Below are 22,459 nucleotides of genomic sequence, written 5' to 3'. Positions count from 1 at the left end.
GCATGACCATCTCCAGCTCGGAGTTAGTGGATGCAGAAGCAATGGTGCCAGTGGTGGCAGAAAAGGAGCAGATTGTCAGCATCCCCAGGGATGATGCTGGACAGTGACTGGAGGAGTAAAGGAAGTGAAGTTTATGGAGAAGGAAAGATGAACTTTTGAAGTTGTTTCAGTTTTAGTAATATCAATGCAATTTTAATTTATTCAGTATAGTTGGTTCTGGTATAACATGTGTTTCTTGAACGCGAATTCACTCTAATGCGATTGAAGAATTTAGACCATTATTTGTAGAAAGCGAACTTCCCTTACTTGTATTGGCTATAAAATGATTCCGGTCCTATTGGTTTAAATGGTGCTGCTATTATGCAATTTTCTTAAAATGCAAGATTGCACAGGATTGGACCTATTGTGTTATATCAGAACAGACTGTGTTTTACTATTAATATAATTTATTTTGTCATTTATTCTGTAATCCAAGATGGTGCCGGAAACTAGATACAAGAGACAATATTAAATTAATATATATCAATCTAAATCTAAATTAGGCTTGCAAATATCTACCACTGAGATTTTGAGTTGCCTTTTTTAACAATAGTTACTGCTGCTAAGCCTAATATGAATTTTCAGAGGGGTATCTTTACCTGATGCACAAATACTAACATTTTCTCTTAAAACATAAAAAAACTAGGACATGAGCAATATTGTATTCAAAGACCTGCCAGATATTTATTACAGTTCATTAATGTATACAGCAATATATTCAAAGTCATATCCATATCTTGGCTAATATTGAGCTATTCAGCTACAAAGAGTGGTGTACTTCCATCAGCATGTCATTCTTCAAGTGGCTCCCATTTAAGATGGAGTCTGAGATCTTTATACACTCAAGTCCCATGCTATGTTGTAGCGATGATACTGTCAACATATCCTTTTTAGGTGTACTGACATATTAATTGTGAGAAATAATTCAAGTTTGTTTTGCTGACAGCTGTACAGTTACTGATCTAAGATACAATTTGCTGTGCAACCGAGATCAAATCTTTTATGAAAATCAAAGAGAAAAGTTATCCTAAAACCTTACAAAACATTGTTCAAATGTATTGGTTATCATTAAAAAAACACTTTGATCCTACATTTGACATTATAATGTATTATAATAATTGCATGATCTTCTGCCATGATATTGTTATCAATCAAAGATAGTATTTCAACAGTTGCCCATCTTATGATATAAAAATATAAAAGAAAGTTTTTATTTTGTTAGATAAAACATTTTAATATAAAAATACTGTGTTCACATTACTGTTAGGTAATGATAGATTTGACCTATCATGTATCAAATATTAAACAATCTACACTGTTCACATCATCCTCATTCTCTGCAAATCGTATTTTCATTTTTTCTCAAGCTTGCACAAGTCAGTTGATATTTACAATAATATAAAAGAGAAATTAGCTGTCTAATTTCTATAGCTACCAGAGTTGGTTGATGAAATGAAACTAGTACCATGACAAGAACTTTCTTACAAGATTAATTTATTAGATTACTTACAGTGTGGAAGCAGGCCCTTCGGCCCAACATGTCCACACCAACCCACCCATACCCCTACACCTAACACTACAGGCAATTTAGCATGGCCAATTCACCTGACCTGCACATCTTTGGACTGTGGGAGGAAACTCACAACAACATGGGGAAAATATGCAAACTCCACACAGTCAGTCGGCTAAGGCAGGAATCGAACCTGGGTCGCTGGCACTGTGAGGCAGCAGCGCTAACCACTGTGCCGCCCATATAACTTATGGTGTATCTTCACAGGTCACTCTTTACTATCAAAAATGATAGGATCATTACATCTGTGGAATTTCTGCTTACACTCATTCTCCATTTATATCCGTGGCACATACAAGACTTTGAATTTTTTTGGCTGTTTCACAAAACTAATCATATTCAAATTGTTTTAAATGTAAGTAATTTAGCTGAAGATAATATTCTCAGTCAAATATTTATTCCATATCTTTTGTGGATTTCATGATATTATATCTCAGTTTAAGAGAAAATCTAATACTTGTTTTCCCTGAAGTGTATTCTTAGTAAGACTGTATGTCACTGTTGCATATACAAAGTGTGGTACTTAGAGGTGAACACCTTTTGGAGGGGAATGTTCAAGTACTTGTCATATAAAGAGTTCAGGAAAAGAGCAAATTTACAATAATTATTTCTACATTTCTAAATGCATCTATTTGAGGATCTCCCAATAGGTAAAAAAATGAAAAGAAAGGCAGATTAGATATGACAGCTTGTCAGGAATGAGGTAAGAATGTTGTATTACTGTGAATATGTCTTGTAGTGTTGTTTTTCCAAAATGGCAGTTTTTAAAAAGAACTTTTGATTTCATAGGGCCATCATGAACTCCAGCTTATTTTTATATGAAGCAGCCATATATCTTCACTTGCACTTTTGCATGCATTATAGAAAAAATTGGCACCAATAGTTTTTTTTTTGTTAATGCAATCATAAGTTACCATTGTTAGCATGCTGAATTTTGTAGTTCTATAAGCTCAATATATAATCTTAATTTTTGTCTTAAATAATCATAGCATTCAGAATCATTTACAAAAGTAAAACTAAACATATTGGAGTCTACAATATTGGAATGTTTCCAAAATACTGTGCTCAATTAATCTAGCTCTCTAACTGCCTGGCTATTGTAAGCATTCAGCAGTGTTAATTTATTTTGACTATTATAGAATAATCTGAAGAAAACATTAATCCTATCACTACTAGATGTTTCTGGTTTTCATTTTGGTTATCAGAATAGAACAAAATAACTTGATAATCATTGTGATCTAATTATTCCCAAGAAACTGAAAACTGTGGATTGCATCTTCTTCCATCCATCTTTTCTTCTGCTTAATTCCCTGGCTCTTAGAATTTGACTTGTCCTCTCCCAGTTACCACTTATTTAGATGCTTGTAACATCCTTTTGCTTTTAACCCTGATGATCTTACAATATGGGTCTTTGGTCTTCATACTTGTTCTTGAATGTAAAAGGAAAGTAAATGCATCTGTATACAACAATTCCTTTCAAACAAATAATGGCTGTAGTAAATGGAGTTGAAGTAGGAGTTCATTCTATATCTTATGTATCTTCACATTAGCTTGTTCACGGGATTATTTTTGCATTTGTGTAACTCAGTGCTAAGAGCCTTGGCTTGCTGAACAAACTGCAAATGCAGATCTTCATTTACAATGTAGTTCTTATAAATGTTGGCAAGTCTGGTGGAAACAGTAAACAAATCTTGCTTGTTCCCTATTTCAGTAGCTGCAGCAAAAGCCAAATGGAAGTAGCCAGCAGCATCATGTGCATCCTGAAAACAAGAATAAGGAGAACATTCTTATTAAAAGTGGACAATCATTGTGACTTAAAGACAAGTTCAGGTTTATAAATTTAAGTAAATAATTTAAGAGGAATAACTACTGTAACATGCAACAAAACAGTTTTAAAAGTAGGTTAAATAGGCAATTTGTTTCCAATAAGTTTAACTATTCACTATCAAGTCTGTCTTTTCCGTCAACCATTCACAATTAATTCTGTCACATCCTCTCTCTAAATGGTTAGGTCTCCTTAACAACCATGGGTAAAATTTTTAATTTTTCCCAGCTTCTAAAATAATCCAGGGAGATATCAAGGTATCAATCCCTATTTCTGTCCCTAACCACTTACTTTCTGCATTCGTGTCTATGGCACCTGAAGAATAAATGTAATCCCATACCAGCTGAGATCAGTACGTAGGTCCCGCCTTCTCGACCTCACCCCTCGCCCTTGTGGTGAACCTCAGGTTAAACCACCACCAGTCATCTCTTTCTCTAATGAGTAGTTCTGAAAGAATGGTAGGTGCAGAAACCTTCATTACATTTAAAAAAGGTGCTTGCAGTTTATTTAAAGTGCAGTAAACACCAGCATTCTTGACCAAGAATTAAAAAAGATTAGACTCCATATTAGTCATGACGTACACAAAGGGCTGAATTGACTTCTTCTGTGTTTTCCGTTTCCTTGAATATTTTACTGGATTCTACATAAAGCTATAGAATAACTTATCATAGTAGGAGACTATTCTATCTACGCCTGACCTTCAAAAGTTCCATTCATCAGCCCTTCTCCATTTGCATTTTTTGCACCTTTCAAGAGAACATCTAATTCTTTTTTAAAAGGATTATCATTGAATACACTTCCACCATTCCAGTAAATCTCATCTGCACCGTAAGGATTGAAGATTTTCTTAAACATATTCAAATTACTTCAATTGATGCCTACCTATAAACTTCAGCATAATTTTCTTTTTTTTGGACTCAATAATATTATTTATAAAATGTAAGGATCCTTTATGCCTTTTTTAAAAACAATCTTTTAAACTTGTGCAGGCATTTTCAAAGTATCTATGTTCCTAGGTTCACATTAAAATTCAAACATTTGGTTCATAATATCTCTTCAGGTTTTCAACAATCATAACTCATTTTGCATAACACTCCATAGCATGTTGTCTCTCTATATCCATTTGCAGATTATTAATATTTTCATTTATTTGACCTGCAAGTTTCATGTCATCTGCAAAACTTGAAATGATCATCTATATACCTGAGTCTTGGTCAACAATACTTACCAACAATGAAAAACAACTCCTGGGTACATTACTGTGCATGCCAATCCAGTCTGATAAAAACCATTCAACACATACCCTGCTTTCTATTCTTTATTCTGTAGCATTCAGTTACTTCCCCCTTTAAGAAGCTTCAGTTTTGCTTATTTGTCTATTGTGTAGTACTTTGTTACGCACATGTTGAATGTCCATTTATACAGCACCAATCATATTGTTTTGGTAAATTTCCTGATTACTACAAAGGAGTGTGACTTATTTATTTAGATTTCTTAGCAAGTTACTTAAGTAGCATTTTCTTTTAAGGAAGGAATCAGTATCCATTAATTCCTCATTCACCAATCTGTAAGATCATTTCCTTCTAATCCTGAATAGAAAGTTCTTTCTTTTATCCAGGTGTCCTGAGTTGATTTTCTCATTCCTCATCTCATAAAAATTAATTTTCATCACTTCACCATACTTAAAAATCATGCTGGAATCCTCCCTTTTTTTATTGTAATGACAGACATATTTTCAGATTATTGTGATAAATCCTGAATTCATTTTTTAGCAAGACACGTTGTTATAGAGTAATAACACAATGATGGTCTCTGATTTATTTTCCTGAGACTTGTTCATCAAAACGTCTGGCTTATAAAAATATCATTATAGAACATAGAACATAGAAAAATACAGCGCAGTACAGGCCCTTCGGCCCTCGATGTTGCGCCGATCCAAGCCCACTTAACCTACACTAGCCCACTTTCCTCCATATGCCTATCCAATGCCCGTTTAAATGCCCATAAAGAGGGAGAGTCCACCACTGTTACTGGTAGGGCATTCCATGAACTCACAACTCGCTGAGTAAAGAATCTACCCCTAACACCAGTCCTATACCTACCACCCCTTAATTTAAAGCTATGCCCCCTCATAATAGCTGACTCCATTGTTGTGTTTATTATTTTGTAACTATAGAAAACACATCCCTTGGTAAAGTAATAAAATGACGTCAGTTACAGCGACACAAAATATGGACTACCTAACTAATTCAGATGTCATGCCCTTTAAATATTTAACATCTAATCTTCAATGCAAGAGCAACAGAGGACTTGTTTGTTACAAATACAGAGAATGCTGAAGAAACTCAGCAGGTCTGCCAACATTAGTGGAAAGGAACCCTGAAGAAGAGTCATATCAGACTTGAGAGGTTAACTCTATTTTTTCTCCACAGATGCTGCCATACTTGCTGAGTTTCTCCAGCATACTCTGTGTTTGTTTCAGATAGCCAGCATGTACAGTATATTGATTTAATTTGGATTTATTTCATATTTAGCTGCTAATGTCAAGATTTGTTACTATAAATTTAATAGCTCTTAAAAGAGCTAACAGAATATTTTGACGGATGTAAATTTATGTCTACATGCCATCTATTGACATTTCTTTTTTATTATTGGAAGATACACTAAAAGACAGCATTTCTATGCCTTAGGGATGACTTGCACAAAATAGTCATACTCAACCACCAGTGCATGTTATCCATAGTCGATTTAGAAAACCATGACATTTGGTATTAGGTATCATATCATGCCAAATCATTCATTCAAATTGTGGATATTCATTGAAGAAAATAACAATGCTTGGCCATTTTTAGAATGCTCATTCAACTTCAATGCATGTTCCTCATTATTGGTCAGTTGATAAAATGATTGCAGAAAAGCCTGTCAGAGAAACTTTCCCAACCTTGAGTTTGTGGAGTGTAATGTCACCTAGTCTCAAGTAAACCTTCATGTAGTACGTTGCTTCTTTATCAGATTGCAATGTGTAGGGACTGAGTGACAACGCCTTCAGGTAATAGTTCTCAGCCATCTCATACTGCTGGTATAAGTAGTACACTGTTGCTAGTCGATAAAAAGCGATTTGTTCTTTCAGTTGGCTTCCTAATTATTGAGAGGAAAAAAAATCCTTTAAAGTAATCTCATCACTAAGTTATTTTTGTTCTTAATTATTTTAACAGATTAAATGCATTAAGAGTATTAGTTCATACAATGGAACACAAATATGGAAGAGTAGCTACCATCAATTCATATTGATAATTTCATTCAGTTATCAAAAGATACTTCAGAACAAAGGAAGCCACTTTGCTCATCATTCGTGTACAGATGCTGCCTCTGCCAGAGCAGCATCAATTGCAACACAATTACAGAGAAGATTTTAACATTATTTTCCTTCAAGTCTTGAACTCTTGCATATTGCTTAGTAAGGTGTTTGTATGGTTAATAACCCAAATACGTCCTGGAATGTTAGCAAATTTCACAGTTTTGTCTGTTTGCAACCAAGCACTCAAGGTTTAAAAAACACCCTTAAAACTAATACAAAAGGTTGCAGATTAGCAATTAACTGTTTGCTAACACGACTCAGGATCCTTTGCAAACATTGATATTAAATATATTTAATATTTAATGTCATGCTCTCTGTAGAAAGCACATTATTTTCCAACCGTAAATGCTGGCCATGTTATATTTCAAGTCCAGATTTCCCATCTCTTCCAAATTTAGTAAATGTACTTTAGGATAAAGAATAATAAATCAGGAGTTCCATTTGTTCCCACTCGTAGGTTGCACCAGATTTGGCTTAAGATCATAACAATAAGAATCAAACTTTAAGCTCATCTGGGATTAATATAGGTGGCTTTAAGGCCCAGATACCCCAAAAGGAATTTTAAAATATAAACAAATGCAGCCAACTTTCTTATGAAAGGTATGCTTGCAGTCACTGTAGCAATGGTATGAAGCCAACATGACTCATTTCTATACTGTGTAAGTTAGGGATATTTTCTTGATCTGAAGGATGACTTAGGCAGATGTTCCAGGCAGACACACGTCAGCGTTTAGACCAGGATACAATCATAAATGAATTTTGACACTAAATTATCTAATCTGAAATTAAATAGCAGAAATTTCTATACTTAATCATGCAGATATGTGTTACTAGCACTGCTGCCTCACAGCACCAGGATCCCAGGTTCAATTCCAGCCTCGGGTGACTGCCTGTGTGGAGTTTGCACATTCTCCCTGTGTCTGCATGGGTTTCCTCCGGGTGCTCCGGTTTCCTCACACAGTCCAAAGATGTGCAGATTAGGTGAATTGGTCATGCTAAATTGCCCATAGTCAGGGGTGAATACGGGGAATGGGTCTGGGTGGATTACTCTTCGGAGGGTCAGAGTGGACTTGTTAGGTCAAAGGGCCTGTTTCCATACTGTAGGGAATCTAATCTAAATTTAAATGACTAATTTGAAATTAATACATGCTATTTTTTCAGTCGTACTTAACAAAATTGTTGAATAAAAGAAAAATTACTCACCAGTATTTATGCTGAGTCTTACAGCTGCAATTGCATATTCTAGGGCTTGTTCTAAACGGTTCAGTATAATACTAAGCTCAGTCAATTTATTAAAAAGTCTGAGCTCTGCATCAATATCTCCTGTCATCCTAGCCAGCGGTATTGCCCCAGTCTGAGAAATAATTCGTAAAGTTTCACATCAGGCAGAGCAGATAGTTAAGTGCATACAAAATTGAAATATTAAGCAATTATTGTTTTCACATAAAGTTAAGCATGTAGGGTTGAATTTTCCCAGAATTTGGCTTAGTGGAGATTTTGTAGAACTCCCATGAACAAGTTCACTCCATGAGCTCCAGGACATTTTCTCACACACTTCTCTGTTGTTCTTTTCATCAGTTATGCATCTCCATGGCACCAAACCCACACTATCATGCATTCAGCAGCTGAGGAAGGACCCCTGTTACTACCACTGGGATTTAATCACCGATGCCATATTTAAAACCAAGTTAGACACCAGGTCAATTGCTACAATCTAGTAACTGCCTTTCACAGTGTGTTGCTGCACAGCTTTAAAGGGCATGGCTGAGAAATAGAAAGTGGATCCCAGCCTCATCAACATGGACCTGAAGGTCCTGGTGGATGGGGTGGTGGAGGATGCCCATTATCTTTCCTCAGAAATGCCAAAAGGGACCAAAACACCAGATCCTACCAGCCCAGTTTGAAGTTGCTACCCAGGTTAGTGTGAATGCCCAGCAATGCTGAAGATGATTAATGATCTTCTGTGCTCCGCAAGGATAATTGCCGCTACTTTTCCTTTGCTACTTCACACTCACTGCACCCATCTTTGGTAGCCACTCACTCTTCCTCATGTGGTCTCACCCACCTCCCAACAGCACTAGCCCTGCATGCCTTCACCAAGGCTCCTAATCACTCACTCGGGATAGCTTACCACTTCTCCCCACCTGCACCAACACTAACAGCTGTGTCACCCACTTCTATCTCACTCAACCCCATTCTTTGTCTCATTCGAAAAAAAAAGTGACCCACAATAGGGCACAGAGAGCCACAGGAGGTGATGGACGTTTTGACATTCCCTCCCTAACAGGAGAATATTCTTGCCTCAGGGGAGGGGAATGTGACTGCTCATGTGGTGATGCTAAGATTTCAATGATCCGGTAACCTAAAATGATTAATTGTCAAGTCTTATGCTACTTTCCCATTACCAGCATCTGTCAATGTATTATTAGCATGTCTGAACATCTATCCTTATTTCGCAACTCATTCCCTCTCTTGTCTCCCGCAGACACCACTGCCATCCGCATGATTTATGCACTGAAAATACCAGGGCATCCTCTCTTCCTCAACCCCTGAAGAAGGTGACACAGTCCTCTCGGATTCAGCACCAACAAAGCTGCAACCCCCACCAGCTCAGGTACTAATACCTCAATAACTACTTTAACTAAAGTCGAAAGCATATTCTGGTGAGAACAGTTGGCCAAGAAAGAAACACTGCAGGTTGCAAACATCCAGAGGACAGCTGGAGACCAGGCACCTGCTCAGCCACTGACTAGAGAGAATCTGTGGTGTTAACCATTAACACTTCATTAAAATGAACAAACATACACTGGAGCAGCAAAGAGGCTTGTCCACCAATGCCACTGAAAAGATTGGAGGCTGTTATGGAAAGCCTAGTCTAGTACACTCCATGCCTGTCAGATACACACACAGGCCTGCACTCCATCAGGCCTGCACCACTGGCAAGGCGACAGAAGGACAAGCGACCTTGACCTCCCTCCAGGTGCCCCTTCCTCACAAGGTGACAAGGTGGTGCCAGTAGGCTCCCACACAGAGAAGGAACCACATACAGGTCTCTTCTCAGGACACTCCAAAGGTGCCTGTAATCCCTAACTCAATGTAGACAACAGCAGCAGAGTGGAGCATGAAGCATCTGACACCAAAGGTCCCAAAGCCTGCCTCAGGGAAGCAACCTTTGACCTGTTAACCTCTGTGTATTCACATTGTGGGGGTGTATGAGGGGGCGGGAGAGGAACACACCACTGGAACCAAATCTTAAATCCATCCCTAACTGGAGTTTTAATCATCCAAACAGATTGCCCAACTCAGTGATGCAGACAGTGATCCAGTTCCCAAATCACCCTTAGAAAACATCTTGATGTAGGCTTTCCCCTTTTTACTCAATATCTCTTCTCCCCACACACTTCCAACCCCAATCTCCATGAGGCCTCCACAGGGTCAGCAAGATCAAGCCCTTTTAAATTCAGCTACTATTATTCTCTATTCCAATTGTAAGAATAGAGTCTTTTTTAAAAGCTGAAATATAGCCACATAACTCGTCTGCTCCAATTAACAGCATTTAGAGGACAATCAATTCTACATGTGTTGGGAAGATCTATTACATCCCATCTAAAAAGAGATTATTAAAAATTAGAAGGAACTCTTATCCAAGTAAAGGAATGTAAGCTTTTAAAATGCACATTTGGGTCAAACTGATAGGATCTAAGTCAAAAAAATAATAAACTACAGAAAGATCCAAAATTTTATTAAAATGATTGCTTTGCATTATTGTCCTTGCTGTGGGGCTAACAGGATGATTGCCAAAGGTTGGGAGTAAGGTTTGGGCCATAACCTCCTCCCCCTCTTGTGAATGAACCCATCATTCCCATAAGTAAGGGCAATATTCCATCATTATTCTTCGGCGGTTCCTTGGGATTCAGGATGACTTGATCCCATTTCAGTGCTTTGGGTCATGAAGTGACTAAGTAGGCCAATACTGAATCTGTGAATTCTGTCACACGTGAGGCATGCAATGTTTGCTGAAGTAGGTGGGTGAGACGCTGTGATTTTGACATGCTCCTTCTGCTGTTCACATTTGACCTCTATTTGGGCTGGTCAGAGACAGTTGTCACCTTTGTAGATGCTCCTTCTGTAGTTTGGGCTATCTTGGGCTAGATATCCCCATTAGCAGTGGAGAGGCTTTAAGGACATCCTCATTGCGATTCCTCTGCCCTCCTTGTAGAAAGGGCAGATATGCAAAGTGATGCTTACATCTGGCTGCTCTGTGTTTATAGGATGTCCCCCCGTTGATTTGCATCCCATTTCATTCCCTACCTCCATTTCAAATCTCCAACTGGTGGCTCATTACCACAGGACAACTTTCAGTGCAATACTGACATTACTCAAAAGATTTTCAGCACTTGTCATTATGATAATCCAAGACTATAATATGTCTGCACTTACCCTATAAAATGATATTGCTTTCTCTCGCTCCCTAGGCCCATTGTAAAACACATCCCCTGCTGCTTCATTGATTTTCATTATAAAGTGCAGATCCTCCATTCGTTGTGCTGTTTGTATAGCTGCCTGAGTGATTCACAAGAATCAAAAATACAAATCATTAAGATAATGTAGGATATGAACAACTTATGTTGTAAACACCTATGACATTCTATTTAATGGCTTTCAGTTCATCAATTCAAAACCATCACACAATTGTGATGCTTTTTCTTTCAGGTGGAATACAGGTTAGTTCTCATTCCTCTAAAACAAACATAAACTGAGGTTAACTCAGTCTTCCTGCTTAATCCATCCTACTATGTCAATTCTCAGTGTCCATGTGCACATTTTGATCCTGGGCCAGATATGAATCCATAACTTTATTTCTACCATTCTCCCCACCTCTTTTTTTTAAACTTCAATCCTCTACAAACACTTCTCTGCCGTGATGGCTCCTTTTAATTACTCCCTATCAGGTACGCGGTCCTCCCAAATTCCTACCTAAACTCCACAGTACTCCTTCATTTCCCTGCGTACTTGCTGTTCTCCTAGGTTTGAGTCCCTCTTAGATGAGCCTATAAATTCTCTTTGTTTCTCTTTGCATTGAAGTGACCATTAAGGGGTTGATATCTGGCACCTTACAAGCAGCAATCCAAATGCCACACACCCTTCAACCTTCCAGTCCAGCACAGCTACTAGAGGTCATTTCTTTGCCAATGGAGGTTTATAAAATCATGAGGGGCATGGATAAGGTAAATACACAAGGTCTTTCCCCTGGATTGGGGGAGTCCAGAACTAGAGGGCATAGGTTTAGGGTGAAAGGGGAATGATTTAAAAGGGACCCAAGAAACAAGTTTTTCACGTAAAGGGTCATGCATGTATGGAATGAGCTGTCAGAGGAAGTAATGGAGATGGGTACAATTGCAACATTTAAAAGGCATCTGGATGGGTACATGAATAGGAAGGTTTAGAGGGATATGGACCAAATGCTGGCAAATGGGACTAGATTAATTTAGGACATCTGGTCAGCATGGATGATTTGGACGGAAGGGTCTGTTTCCATGCTGTACATCTCTATGAATCTATGACATCAGACTTATACCACCCTCTCAGCATTGTTCTTGGGAACTCTGAGTGGATCAGCTTTCCCCTCATCTTTCTGCATTTCTCCCCAGGACAATTGTTCTCCTGTAAACAAGGTCCTTGCCATCTATGAGTCCATTATTTGATGACTCAATCAATAATGTCACTTGGATAGAAATCCTTTCCACTTCCCATTATAAAATACGGGTATAATCTTATTTAGAGTATTGTGTCCAATTTTAGGTTGTGCCCTTTAAGATGGAATAAGAGAGGGTACAGAAGAGGTTTATGAGAAAAATTCAGGATTGCTCTTCAGTTCTGACATATACATATCCCGAGGGGGTGACAGATTGAACATGGAACACGGAATGGATATTTCTTCTTGTGGGAGAAATCTAGAACTAGGTGTAACAATTGAATGATAAGCAGGAATCCATTTAAGACAGAAATAAGGGACAATTTCTTTCTCACTGATAGTGAAAAGTATCTTTGGAAATCTCTTCCCCTGTTGGCAGCAGAAGCAGAATCTTTATATAATAAGTCTTTAAATAAGTGGGGGAAGATAGATTGTTGATAATCAAAGGGGTGAAAGATCATTGGCATGGGGAGGAATATGGTATAGTCAAATTAACCACAATCTTACTGAATGGCAGAGAAATTTCAAGGGGCCAAATGGCCTACCCCTGTTCCTGATTTGTATGTTCTAATTTGTATATTTAAGTAGATTGGACAATCTGGGGTTATTCTTCTTAGAAAAGTTGGGATGATATTTGATTGAGATATTCAAAACCAAGAGGAATAGAGACAGCATAGATAGAGAGAATCTGTTCCCATGAATGAGCAACCAGATGCTATCAGTATAAGAGGAATGGCCTAAGAGAATGAATAAGAGCAGTATTTTATGCAGGTAGGAACTTGAATGCACTGCCTGGTGACTTGGCAGAGGTAGATTCAATAATGGCTTTCTAAAAGTAATTGGTTAACACCCAAAAAGAAAAATCAGAGCCAAGAGGAAAGGTCAGGAGAGTGGGACTAGTTCTGTTTGCAGAGAGCTAATACAGGCAAAGCAAGCTCCAATCAGGACATCTGCTCAGTGACCTACAGGCTTGAAAATGAGAGTAATGTCTCATTTCCTAGGGGGAAAACCAATCAGCATACTCAGTTATTCATTAACTCCATAATCAGAACATTTTGATATTTGTGAAGAATTAATACCTGAAAGTACAGCTCAACAAGTTCATACTTTTCCATCAGGTAATATAGCTTTCCAGCCAGCAGCCATGCCTCTGCTTCCTTGTAATGCATTCCGAGATCAATAAAATTCCTCAGGTTCTGTTTGGTATAATCTAATGACAATCTGTAGGAACTAATATTTGAATTTCAGTTACTTCTAACACTTCAAAACTTCTTGTGTGATGGCTCTATAAAACATAAGATAGATCTAGACTTTTTTTTATAAACTAAAGTGTGTAAAAGGATCTTTAATGTTATTAAAATTCAATAAAATGCTTTGCCCTGCAAATGAAGAGGATATTTAAATATGAAAAGAATGGTAGACTAGAGTGGTGCTGGAAAAGCACAGCAATTCGGGCAGCCTCCAAGGAGCAGGAAAATCGACATTTCGGGCAAAAGCCCTTCATCAGGAATAGTAGCAATGGAGATGATATTGTTTTGAAGAGATATACATCAATGTAACAGTATGATTATCTAAGGATTTTCTGGGTTTTATTAACTTAGTTACTTTGATACATTGTTTTTTTTATTGGCGTAGTTAGCCCCACTTAATTTTACTTACTTCTGTGTGTTAAAAGACAGGTGAAGATGGCTTAGAATTTTCAAAATTTTCATCTCTTGCTCCTTGTCCTTTAACTTCTGGGACAGTGTCAGCCAGTGCTCATAATATATTCTACATTGCTGTTTATTGTGTAAAATGTTCTCATAGAAACTGCAGAGTTGTTCAAGAGCCTGAATTTGGCCTGTAAAAAAAGCAAGTAAATGATGAGACAAAAAAAAGAATAAACTCAGAATAAGTATAGGCTTCCAGTGAATTTTATCCTCAAAGTGTGAATTGAGGCATTGCAATCCCATTTCCAGATCAATAGGCTTTGCCCATATTATTTTCTTCATGAAGTGGCTTGTATGGTCTAGAGTTGGAGCCACCTTGCCAAGCAGGTTAAAGGGTCCACCTCTATTCATTAAGGCATCGGTACATTTCTGCATATGAGTGTTACGCATCTTAATAATTACCCTAACCTATCACCTATCAACCCAGCTCCCTCATATCCTCGTGTCTATTTCATACACTTCATGCTCAAAATTCCCTATACCTCACTATAATACCCCTCACATTCTCAAACCCTCTTCCCATGCCTACTCAAAATCCTCTACCCTACTCAAAATCCTCTGCCCCTATCATTTCAAATGCTCCTTCCATCCCCCATATGCCCTCCATATTTATCATGCCTAAATCAGTCAGTATCCACTATTGCCAGAATTGATAAGTTCTATAATAACACTGGGAATTCTTTGGGATGCTCATGAAACTATTAAAATAAACAAATAGTCCTTCAAAAACAGTATTAATCATCTTTACATAGCCATTCAAGCTCCATTTTAGAAATGAGTCTTCTTAAACATCAAAAGCTGTCAAAATAAACAGCTATTCGAAAACCACTTCAAAAATATAATCCCATTAGTTGTTCACAGAATGTGAACCAAACAGCTCAATCCTCTTAATAACTATGTCACTATTTTTTACTGAACTGAATCCATCAATGAGACTTGGAATTCAGTCAAATAGTTGTAATGGACTTCCATTACTTAGCTGCATCAACAAATTTGCCACAGTTGAGCTCATTAAAACCTTTGAAGTAATAGAACAAAAGACCATCTATTCCATTGTTTTAAAAACTGGACAGATCGTTCATATGGATTTTTAAAAATTAACTTGTGCACAACTTTACAGAAACCTAATGGTTATCTAATATCTGAACTTTAACTTTTTCTGTAGTCTTCCTCAGAATTTTGCACTGATCAGATTGCCATACAGTGTTTCCTCTCATTTCAGCCCAAATAATTTAATTCTAATATAATAGCAATTGTCCCTCACACAAGTTTTCTCAACAACTTCAGGATTCATCTTCTCTCCAATATCCTTCTATTTAATAAAATTCAATGTACAATAGTTAATATAACCTTCACCATGTTATAATCACCACCTCCAAATTGACCATTCCCTTCTCGGAGAGTCATCTCATTTTTAACAATTTTTAAAAATTGATTTTACTGGAGAATACTTGTTCCTGTGCATCCTCTTGGGATTTCTTATCTGGCTTTTAATTTAAAAATATATTATCTTAATCTGCTCTCTGCTTCAATCATAATTGCTTTACAACCTCTGTTTGGACCTGGTATTCTCAAAGCACTGTTGCTTTCTTCTTTATCAATGTTATTCCTATGTAAGAATAGTCATTACACTTGAAAACAGTAAAGTGGCTGTAAAGTGATTTTGATGATACTGAATTGAATGCTGTAAATTCTTTCTTTCACTCATCCTGTGGTTTTTAAACTATTTTAATAAAAATATCTCAAAATCACACCACAATCCTTTGTGCCAATTTCTCCACCTAACTTATATTAATTAGCTTACTCATCAATTTTCAATCATCTGCCATAGTCCAATGTGATGTCATAGAGTCATAGAGATGCACAGCATGGAAACAAGCCTTTCGGTCCAACCTGTCCATGCCGACCAGATATCCCAATCCAATCTAGTACCATCTGCCAGCATCCGGCCCATATCCCTCCAAACCCTTCCTATTCATATACCCATCCAAATGCCTCTTAAATGTTGCAATTGTATCAGCCTCCACCACATCTTCTGGCAGCTCATTCCATACATGTACCACCCTCTGCATGAAAATGTCATCAATTTGTCTAGCCACCTACTAATTTAAATATCATCAAAACTAGTTACAAGCTTCACTGGTAATTCTGGGGCACCTATTTTTTATGTATGTAATACATGTGGCTTCATCTGTGTGACGCAATACTTACAATAAATACTATTGATTTTCATGGCAATAAGAAGTGCTAGCTCATAATTCAGTCTACCATTCTCCCTCAAGCCTCTGTCCACGTAGTATTGTCCTAAACAAAGAAGGACTTGCACACAATCTGATTCCAAGCTGCAGTCTTGCATTTCCAAATATATATTCAGAGAATTCCTGAGGTAGCGTTCCGGCAGTGTTAAATGTTTACAACACAGAGTCAGAGACCCAAAGTTAGCATTAGCAATAGCTTGGTTATGTTTTATACCAGTCTCTTCTGCAGCCATTATTGCACACAGGCAGTTTTCCAAAGCTTCCTTCAGTGTACCTTTCCTTCTTAATGATATTGCCAACATGTTATGAACAACTCCCAGCTCGATAGGACCATATGTCTGAAGTGATGATTCCAAAAGGGAATTCAATATTCCAGATGCCACAACAGGCTGATTATTTAAAATATACAACCAAGCAAGAAAAAGAGAGATTCTGAAAGCTCCCCGATCGTTGATGCATTTTGCTATTTCTGCAGATTTTGTCATGAAATCAATTGCCCTTTCATATAACTCATATTGCTGGTATACATTGGCCAAGGCGAAATACAAGTCTCTCTGAATGATTATATCGCTCACATTGGTTGAGAGATCTGAAGCCTCTTGAAGGTAAAATGCAGCTTGTGTAGCTATTTGACAACTACAATACCCTGGATAGTTTGATTTTGAGACTATTTCCATGACCAGATCAGCCTTCTGCAGAGAACCAAACAACGTGTTGCTTGAGCCAGGTTGAGCAAGTCTCAATGCTGCTAGTGCAAGTTCTGGTAAGCATTTTTTCTTATATATTGAGCTTAAGATCAAATACACATCTACTGGGACTATATTGCTTTTTGAACCAAAATTATTTGAAAGAAACTGCAAATGTTCAGCAAATGGCAACATTTCTTCAGACTTTCCAATTTCCAAAAAAAGTTTTGATATCAGAAAACAGACACGTGCCTCCAGGAGATGATCATCAGCAATCATCGCTTTTTTAAGCATCATGTTAAGTATCTCCAATTCATTCTCCGAGCTAAAAATATGGCAAGGGATGCACAAGAGCAGAGTTGCAGCCTTTTCAACAAGGTTATGAGATTTCTCTTTCATTTTTAGCTTCAAGTACACAGAAGCCAAGTTTACATACAAAGCAGTCAATAGATATAAGTCAGAAAATGACCCTTGCACCAGAGTCATTGCTTCTTCAAAGTAAACTCTGGCCTGTGAGAACCTGAGCCTTTTCGCACAAAGTCTTCCTAGAAGGAAACAGATTCTGGAATAAGCCCAATGTTTGTTGTATCTTTTGGCTATCTCTCTTGCCATTTCCAAATATTGTAATACTTCTTTTTCTTCAGTTACCCCATATAAAGAAGACCCTACAAAGGAAAAGGACAAATCATAGAATTGTTTGAAGTGCACCACATATTCTTCATGGTTTAGGAATAGTAGTAAAGGGTCAAAGGTTGCAGGATCATCCAAGCCTTCAAGATTACGGTCTATACAGAACGTCGGTTCATCAAGTTGATCTGGCTCTGGAACAAATTCTTGAAATTCCTTAGGTTTAAAAGAATTTATCTCAGGAATGTTCCTTCCACAAACAAGTCTAGCTAGACCAGAAGGGAGATGGTTTGCCGATGTTGAATGAAGGAGGTCTCCTGTGGAGATACATACAGAACAGCAACATATAAAGGCCTTAGAAATGTTCATAAATTAGTCAAAACATCGGAGCCAAGAAATTATTGCCTATGATGTACTGAACATGTGCTGAACCCATTAATCATGGAAATTAAATAATTTCACATCAGTTAAAATATACAACTGAGGAATTTCAGACAAAATATTGTTCAACAAATATTCATAGCATCCATAACAGTACACTTTGGGTTTAACTTAATTCAATAAAATTTCAGTTGTCATTACTGATTCTTTGACTAATTAGTATAAACATAAGCGAACACCAACAGATTTTGTTTTACCAGGTACTCTGCAGTGAACCCATAAAAACATCAATTCCTTTACTATAACATTCAAATTCCAGAAAATGGTACAAATTCTTAAAAAGAAATGTATCAATCAGCAATATTGCCCCCAATATTACAAATAAACATGGCAGGAGCTAATCACTGTAGATACTAGAATCTGTACTGAAAGCAACAAATGCTGGAGATCACAGTCAGTCAGGCAGCATCCATGGAGAGAGAACGAGCTCATGTTTTTAATCTAGATGACACTTCATCAGAGTTGAAGCTCTCTCCATGGATGCTGTTTGACCAGCTGTGATCTCCACCAAATGATGTTTCAATACAAATAACCAACAACTTATGACATGAATATTTCAATGCAGATCTTTTTTAAATTAAAATTATTACTTTGAAAGGAGTTATATTAATTTTACTCATCCTTTTCACTTTCTGACATTATTTCTCGCAATTTGCATTTGTCTGCGTTAGAGAAAACATACATTCTTAGAAATAGAGAACATTGGTTCATTTTTATAACCATTCTACACTTGCATTGTGTTTGTATATTTTAGGAACAAAGTAGATCAAATGTCCTGGTCACTTTAGAGTATAACCCACAACAAAGCAAAATTCAAAATTAAAGCCCACAGAAAAGATGCAATAAATGGATTTGCTCAGACTATAATCATTTAGTTGGTAATTAAACATGCTTGGATTATAAATTGATATAATAAACTGTGAACATCTTTTGAATTTATATTTCATATATCATTTGCTATTTTAATTTTCTTCTACTGAAAGACTTCAAATAACCCATATATCTGTAATATTATTGTTAATTCATCACTGTATAAAATGCCATCACTTTCTTGCAATTAAAAATATTCTTGTAACAACCACCATTACGAAACTCTAGGGCAAGCAGCAACACATGACAAGATGCTAATTACTTCCACATATATTCACTAATCACACGTTGTTCTTTTCCGGACATAAAATAAGTAATAACCTTCAAAGCTGGTCTGTAATGTGAGAACAAACATCATAACAATATACAACAATTAATTCTTAAATTATTATTAAATCCAGCTCACAACCTGTTTAAAACCATTGAAATGTGTTTCTGTTGGAGCAATTTTACAGTCACTTTAGTTTTCTGAGCAATGCTTTAAGACCTATGAAGGTCAGGGACCTGGAGCTGAATTCAAAGACTCTGCCAGTAGTTTCAAAACAGGAAATCTGGCACCTCTCACAACTAAAAGACTGCAAGGTGTTGAAAGAACTAATTATACTGTAGAACAAAATATAACTCAAGCCCCAATTAGGCTGCATGTCGGATGTATGACATGGCAAGTTCCAAACCCGTTGATGAAAGAAGATACAGATCATGCGCTGAATCATAACAATGGGACAATATGTATACCAGGGGAAATTCCAACGGAAATGACAAGCTGTTTTTACAATTGGTTAGCTTATTACCACATTCTTAATGGGAAATCACACTATTATAAAGGAATGTATCTTCTCCTCCTAAAACTGTGAGCATTTGAACTAAAAGTCAAGGAGGCTAATCTTCAGTAAATGCACAGTAGTATGGACCTTTGTCCAGCTGTGCTTATTGAGAAACATAAACAAAAAAACTCATGATTATTCAGTGCACTTAGCTGGCAGAGAAGGCCTGATATTGTATTGTTAGGGAACCAGCTTTGAAGTGTGAACACATATATTTAGCTAGTCCAACATGCCATACTTTGAATGCAATTCTCTTTTAACAGTCCTCCGTACAAGTTTCAGGCCATTTCGCAAAGGCACTCATTAGAGATACTGCAGCTGACTGTATGGAGTTATATCTTTAGACTGTCAGACTGGGTGAGCTAATTTGCCTTCCCAGTCATGTTGCCTCTAAACACTCATGGTCTTCTACTTAAACATGTTTAATAGCCAACAGGGTTTTACAGGACAGCCAGCACCTATGGGACCATATCCCAGTGAAAGTCAGCACTTTCAACACAGAAGAAATGGTGGAAGGGATAAGAATTGAAAGATCAACCATAAATTTTCATCAGCAAAAACATAGGGGAAAGTAAGGATTGCAGTGCTGGAGATCAGAGTCAAAAGTGTGGTGCTGGATTTAATAATAATTTAAGAATTAGTTGTATATTATTATGATGTCTGTTCTCACATTACAGGCTAGCTTTGAAGGTTATTACTTATTTTATGTCTGGAATTCCTGATGAAGGACTTATGACCAAAACATCCATTCTCCTGCTCCTGGGATGCTGCCTGACCTGCTGTGCTTTTCCAGCACCACACTCTCATCAGCAAAAACTTACCTAAACGATAAACTGTGTTGATGTCAGTTTGGCAGAGCTTGTTCAGAAGATTGATGCAATGCTGTTCATCGGGTTTTTTAAAGGTAACCAGAGATGATTTTTCTTCATCGCTTATAAACAAGAGATGGGCAGCCCTGCAAAATTAAAGTTTAGAATTTTACTGTAACTGGATGTCCAATGCTTCGATTGCAATCAAGCAAAAAGCATCAAATTAACCAACAACTGAAGCAAGATTATTTTAAAAAGTGGTATTTGCACTGATGAAATTTATCTTGAGATGGAAAGTCATGAGACGGACCTACAGTGTATGTGCTCTTAGCTCTGCAGTAGGAGGACTCAAGATGAAAATTTATCCCACCTTATTGGATCATTCAAAAATCTCCTAAACTGCAACACATGTCATTATTTTGGAACGCAATAGAATGTTTTAGGTGCTTGCCAGGTACCAGGTACTAAAGTAAAAACTGGTGAACCTAATGTCTGATTCCTAGTCTGCTGTCATTTTGACCAGTGCATTCCATTGAGTGGTCCAGCAACTAACTAGCAGGTGGCAGTTTCTTTAACCTGTGTATTAGTAGTTTATTGGGAGGAGCAAGGGCCACAGATTCCCTGTTCAGCAAAGCCTGTTAAGCAAGAATAAAAGACTTGTGAGACCTGATAAATCAGTGTTTCTCCAGGGTCCACATAAACTAATGCTAGCTACTGTGATTTGCTCCCCTTCAATGATAACAGTTCCCTCTCTATCTCTCTGTAGTAAGTATTTTGCGACACTCCGTAAACATGCCCTACAGCATAACATCCACTTGGACTGACTGAAGCCTAAAGTTTGAAAGTAGTCTGGGCACTCCCTTTGAAAGGTGCAACCAAACAACCCGCGCTCTCTTCAGGCACCTGGTTATTAAATTTCATCCTAATCTGTTATTATATAGAGATTGCAAGTTGTCACGCAAGGCTGCTATCAGACACAAAAAATGGCTTTCCTGTGTATATTCTTCTTCGGAAAATCATTCAACAAAATACTTGTTCTGTCCATAATCCCCCAAAACCTTCCACAGTCTAGACAGCATTTATTATATTATGAATTCCCTAAAATCAATTTGATCTTCTAAAGTAAGGCTAAATCAAGTAAAACCTTAGATTATCCAACCTCATATCTTAGATGTTTCACCTTATTTGGCTGCATTTCTCAAAATGTTCTAGGACTTTAACAGCAGAAGACCATCAATGCTGCTCACTACATTCCATTAACTTTCTCTGCATTTGTTTACATAGACTTGTTTCACTCAGTTGATTATAAAACGTATCATTGATTTCTTTAGTTTGGAAGCTGCTCCAAATTTTGGAAGGGATTGAATAATTAAAATTGTCACAGTTTTGAGAATGTGCATATTAGCCTTTAAGTTGAGAAGTTACTTCAAGGAAATCTCTTCCGTACAAGGTATTTCTATTTTGATTTGCAATGCCTGACAGCACAGAGATGTAGGTGAGTTCAGCGAAACTATGATCACTGAACAGCAGCAGAAATAGCAGTGATTACTGCTCGTACCACCAGAGGGAGCTCAAAACAGAAATGAGGTGCTTCCTCAAAGTGAGGAATGGAAACTGCCAATGAATAAATCACTCAGCTAAAATGTGGAGAGTCCAGAACTTGTGCGAAACCCTGGATAGAAAACATAAAGGGAAACATAAAATTGAAAACTGACAAATATATGAATATTTCACCTATGTGCCCAGTA

At 37.3% G+C, this 22,459-nt stretch overlaps 1 protein-coding gene across 6 annotated transcripts in view; it reads right to left on the bottom strand.

Moving 5' to 3' along the window:
• Window positions 1–707: 707 nt before the first annotated feature.
• Window positions 708–22,459, bottom strand: part of sh3tc2 (SH3 domain and tetratricopeptide repeats 2) — a 147,581-nt gene continuing 125,829 nt past the window's right edge. For 5 of the 6 annotated variants that reach the window (XM_060837098.1, XM_060837096.1, XM_060837100.1 and 2 more), the window contains 8 exons: window positions 20,724–20,857; window positions 16,408–18,084; window positions 14,147–14,327; window positions 13,567–13,717; window positions 11,233–11,355; window positions 7,996–8,146; window positions 6,376–6,572; window positions 708–3,369 (listed from right to left, as the gene is read on the bottom strand). In XM_060837098.1, the coding sequence (XP_060693081.1) occupies window positions 3,151–3,369; window positions 6,376–6,572; window positions 7,996–8,146; window positions 11,233–11,355; window positions 13,567–13,717; window positions 14,147–14,327; window positions 16,408–18,084; window positions 20,724–20,857 (2,833 nt within the window). In that variant the 3' untranslated portion in view covers window positions 708–3,150. Of the gene's footprint in view, window positions 3,370–3,774; window positions 3,882–6,375; window positions 6,573–7,995; window positions 8,147–11,232; window positions 11,356–13,566; window positions 13,718–14,146; window positions 14,328–16,407; window positions 18,085–20,723; window positions 20,858–22,459 lie in introns of all 6 variants that reach the window. The other variant, XR_009645539.1, reaches the window with a different exon arrangement.

Source organism: Hemiscyllium ocellatum, chromosome 16 (assembly GCF_020745735.1).
Source record: "Hemiscyllium ocellatum isolate sHemOce1 chromosome 16, sHemOce1.pat.X.cur, whole genome shotgun sequence".
Classification (NCBI taxonomy): Eukaryota; Metazoa; Chordata; class Chondrichthyes; order Orectolobiformes; family Hemiscylliidae; genus Hemiscyllium; species Hemiscyllium ocellatum.
This window is presented reverse-complemented; position numbering and strand designations above follow the sequence as displayed.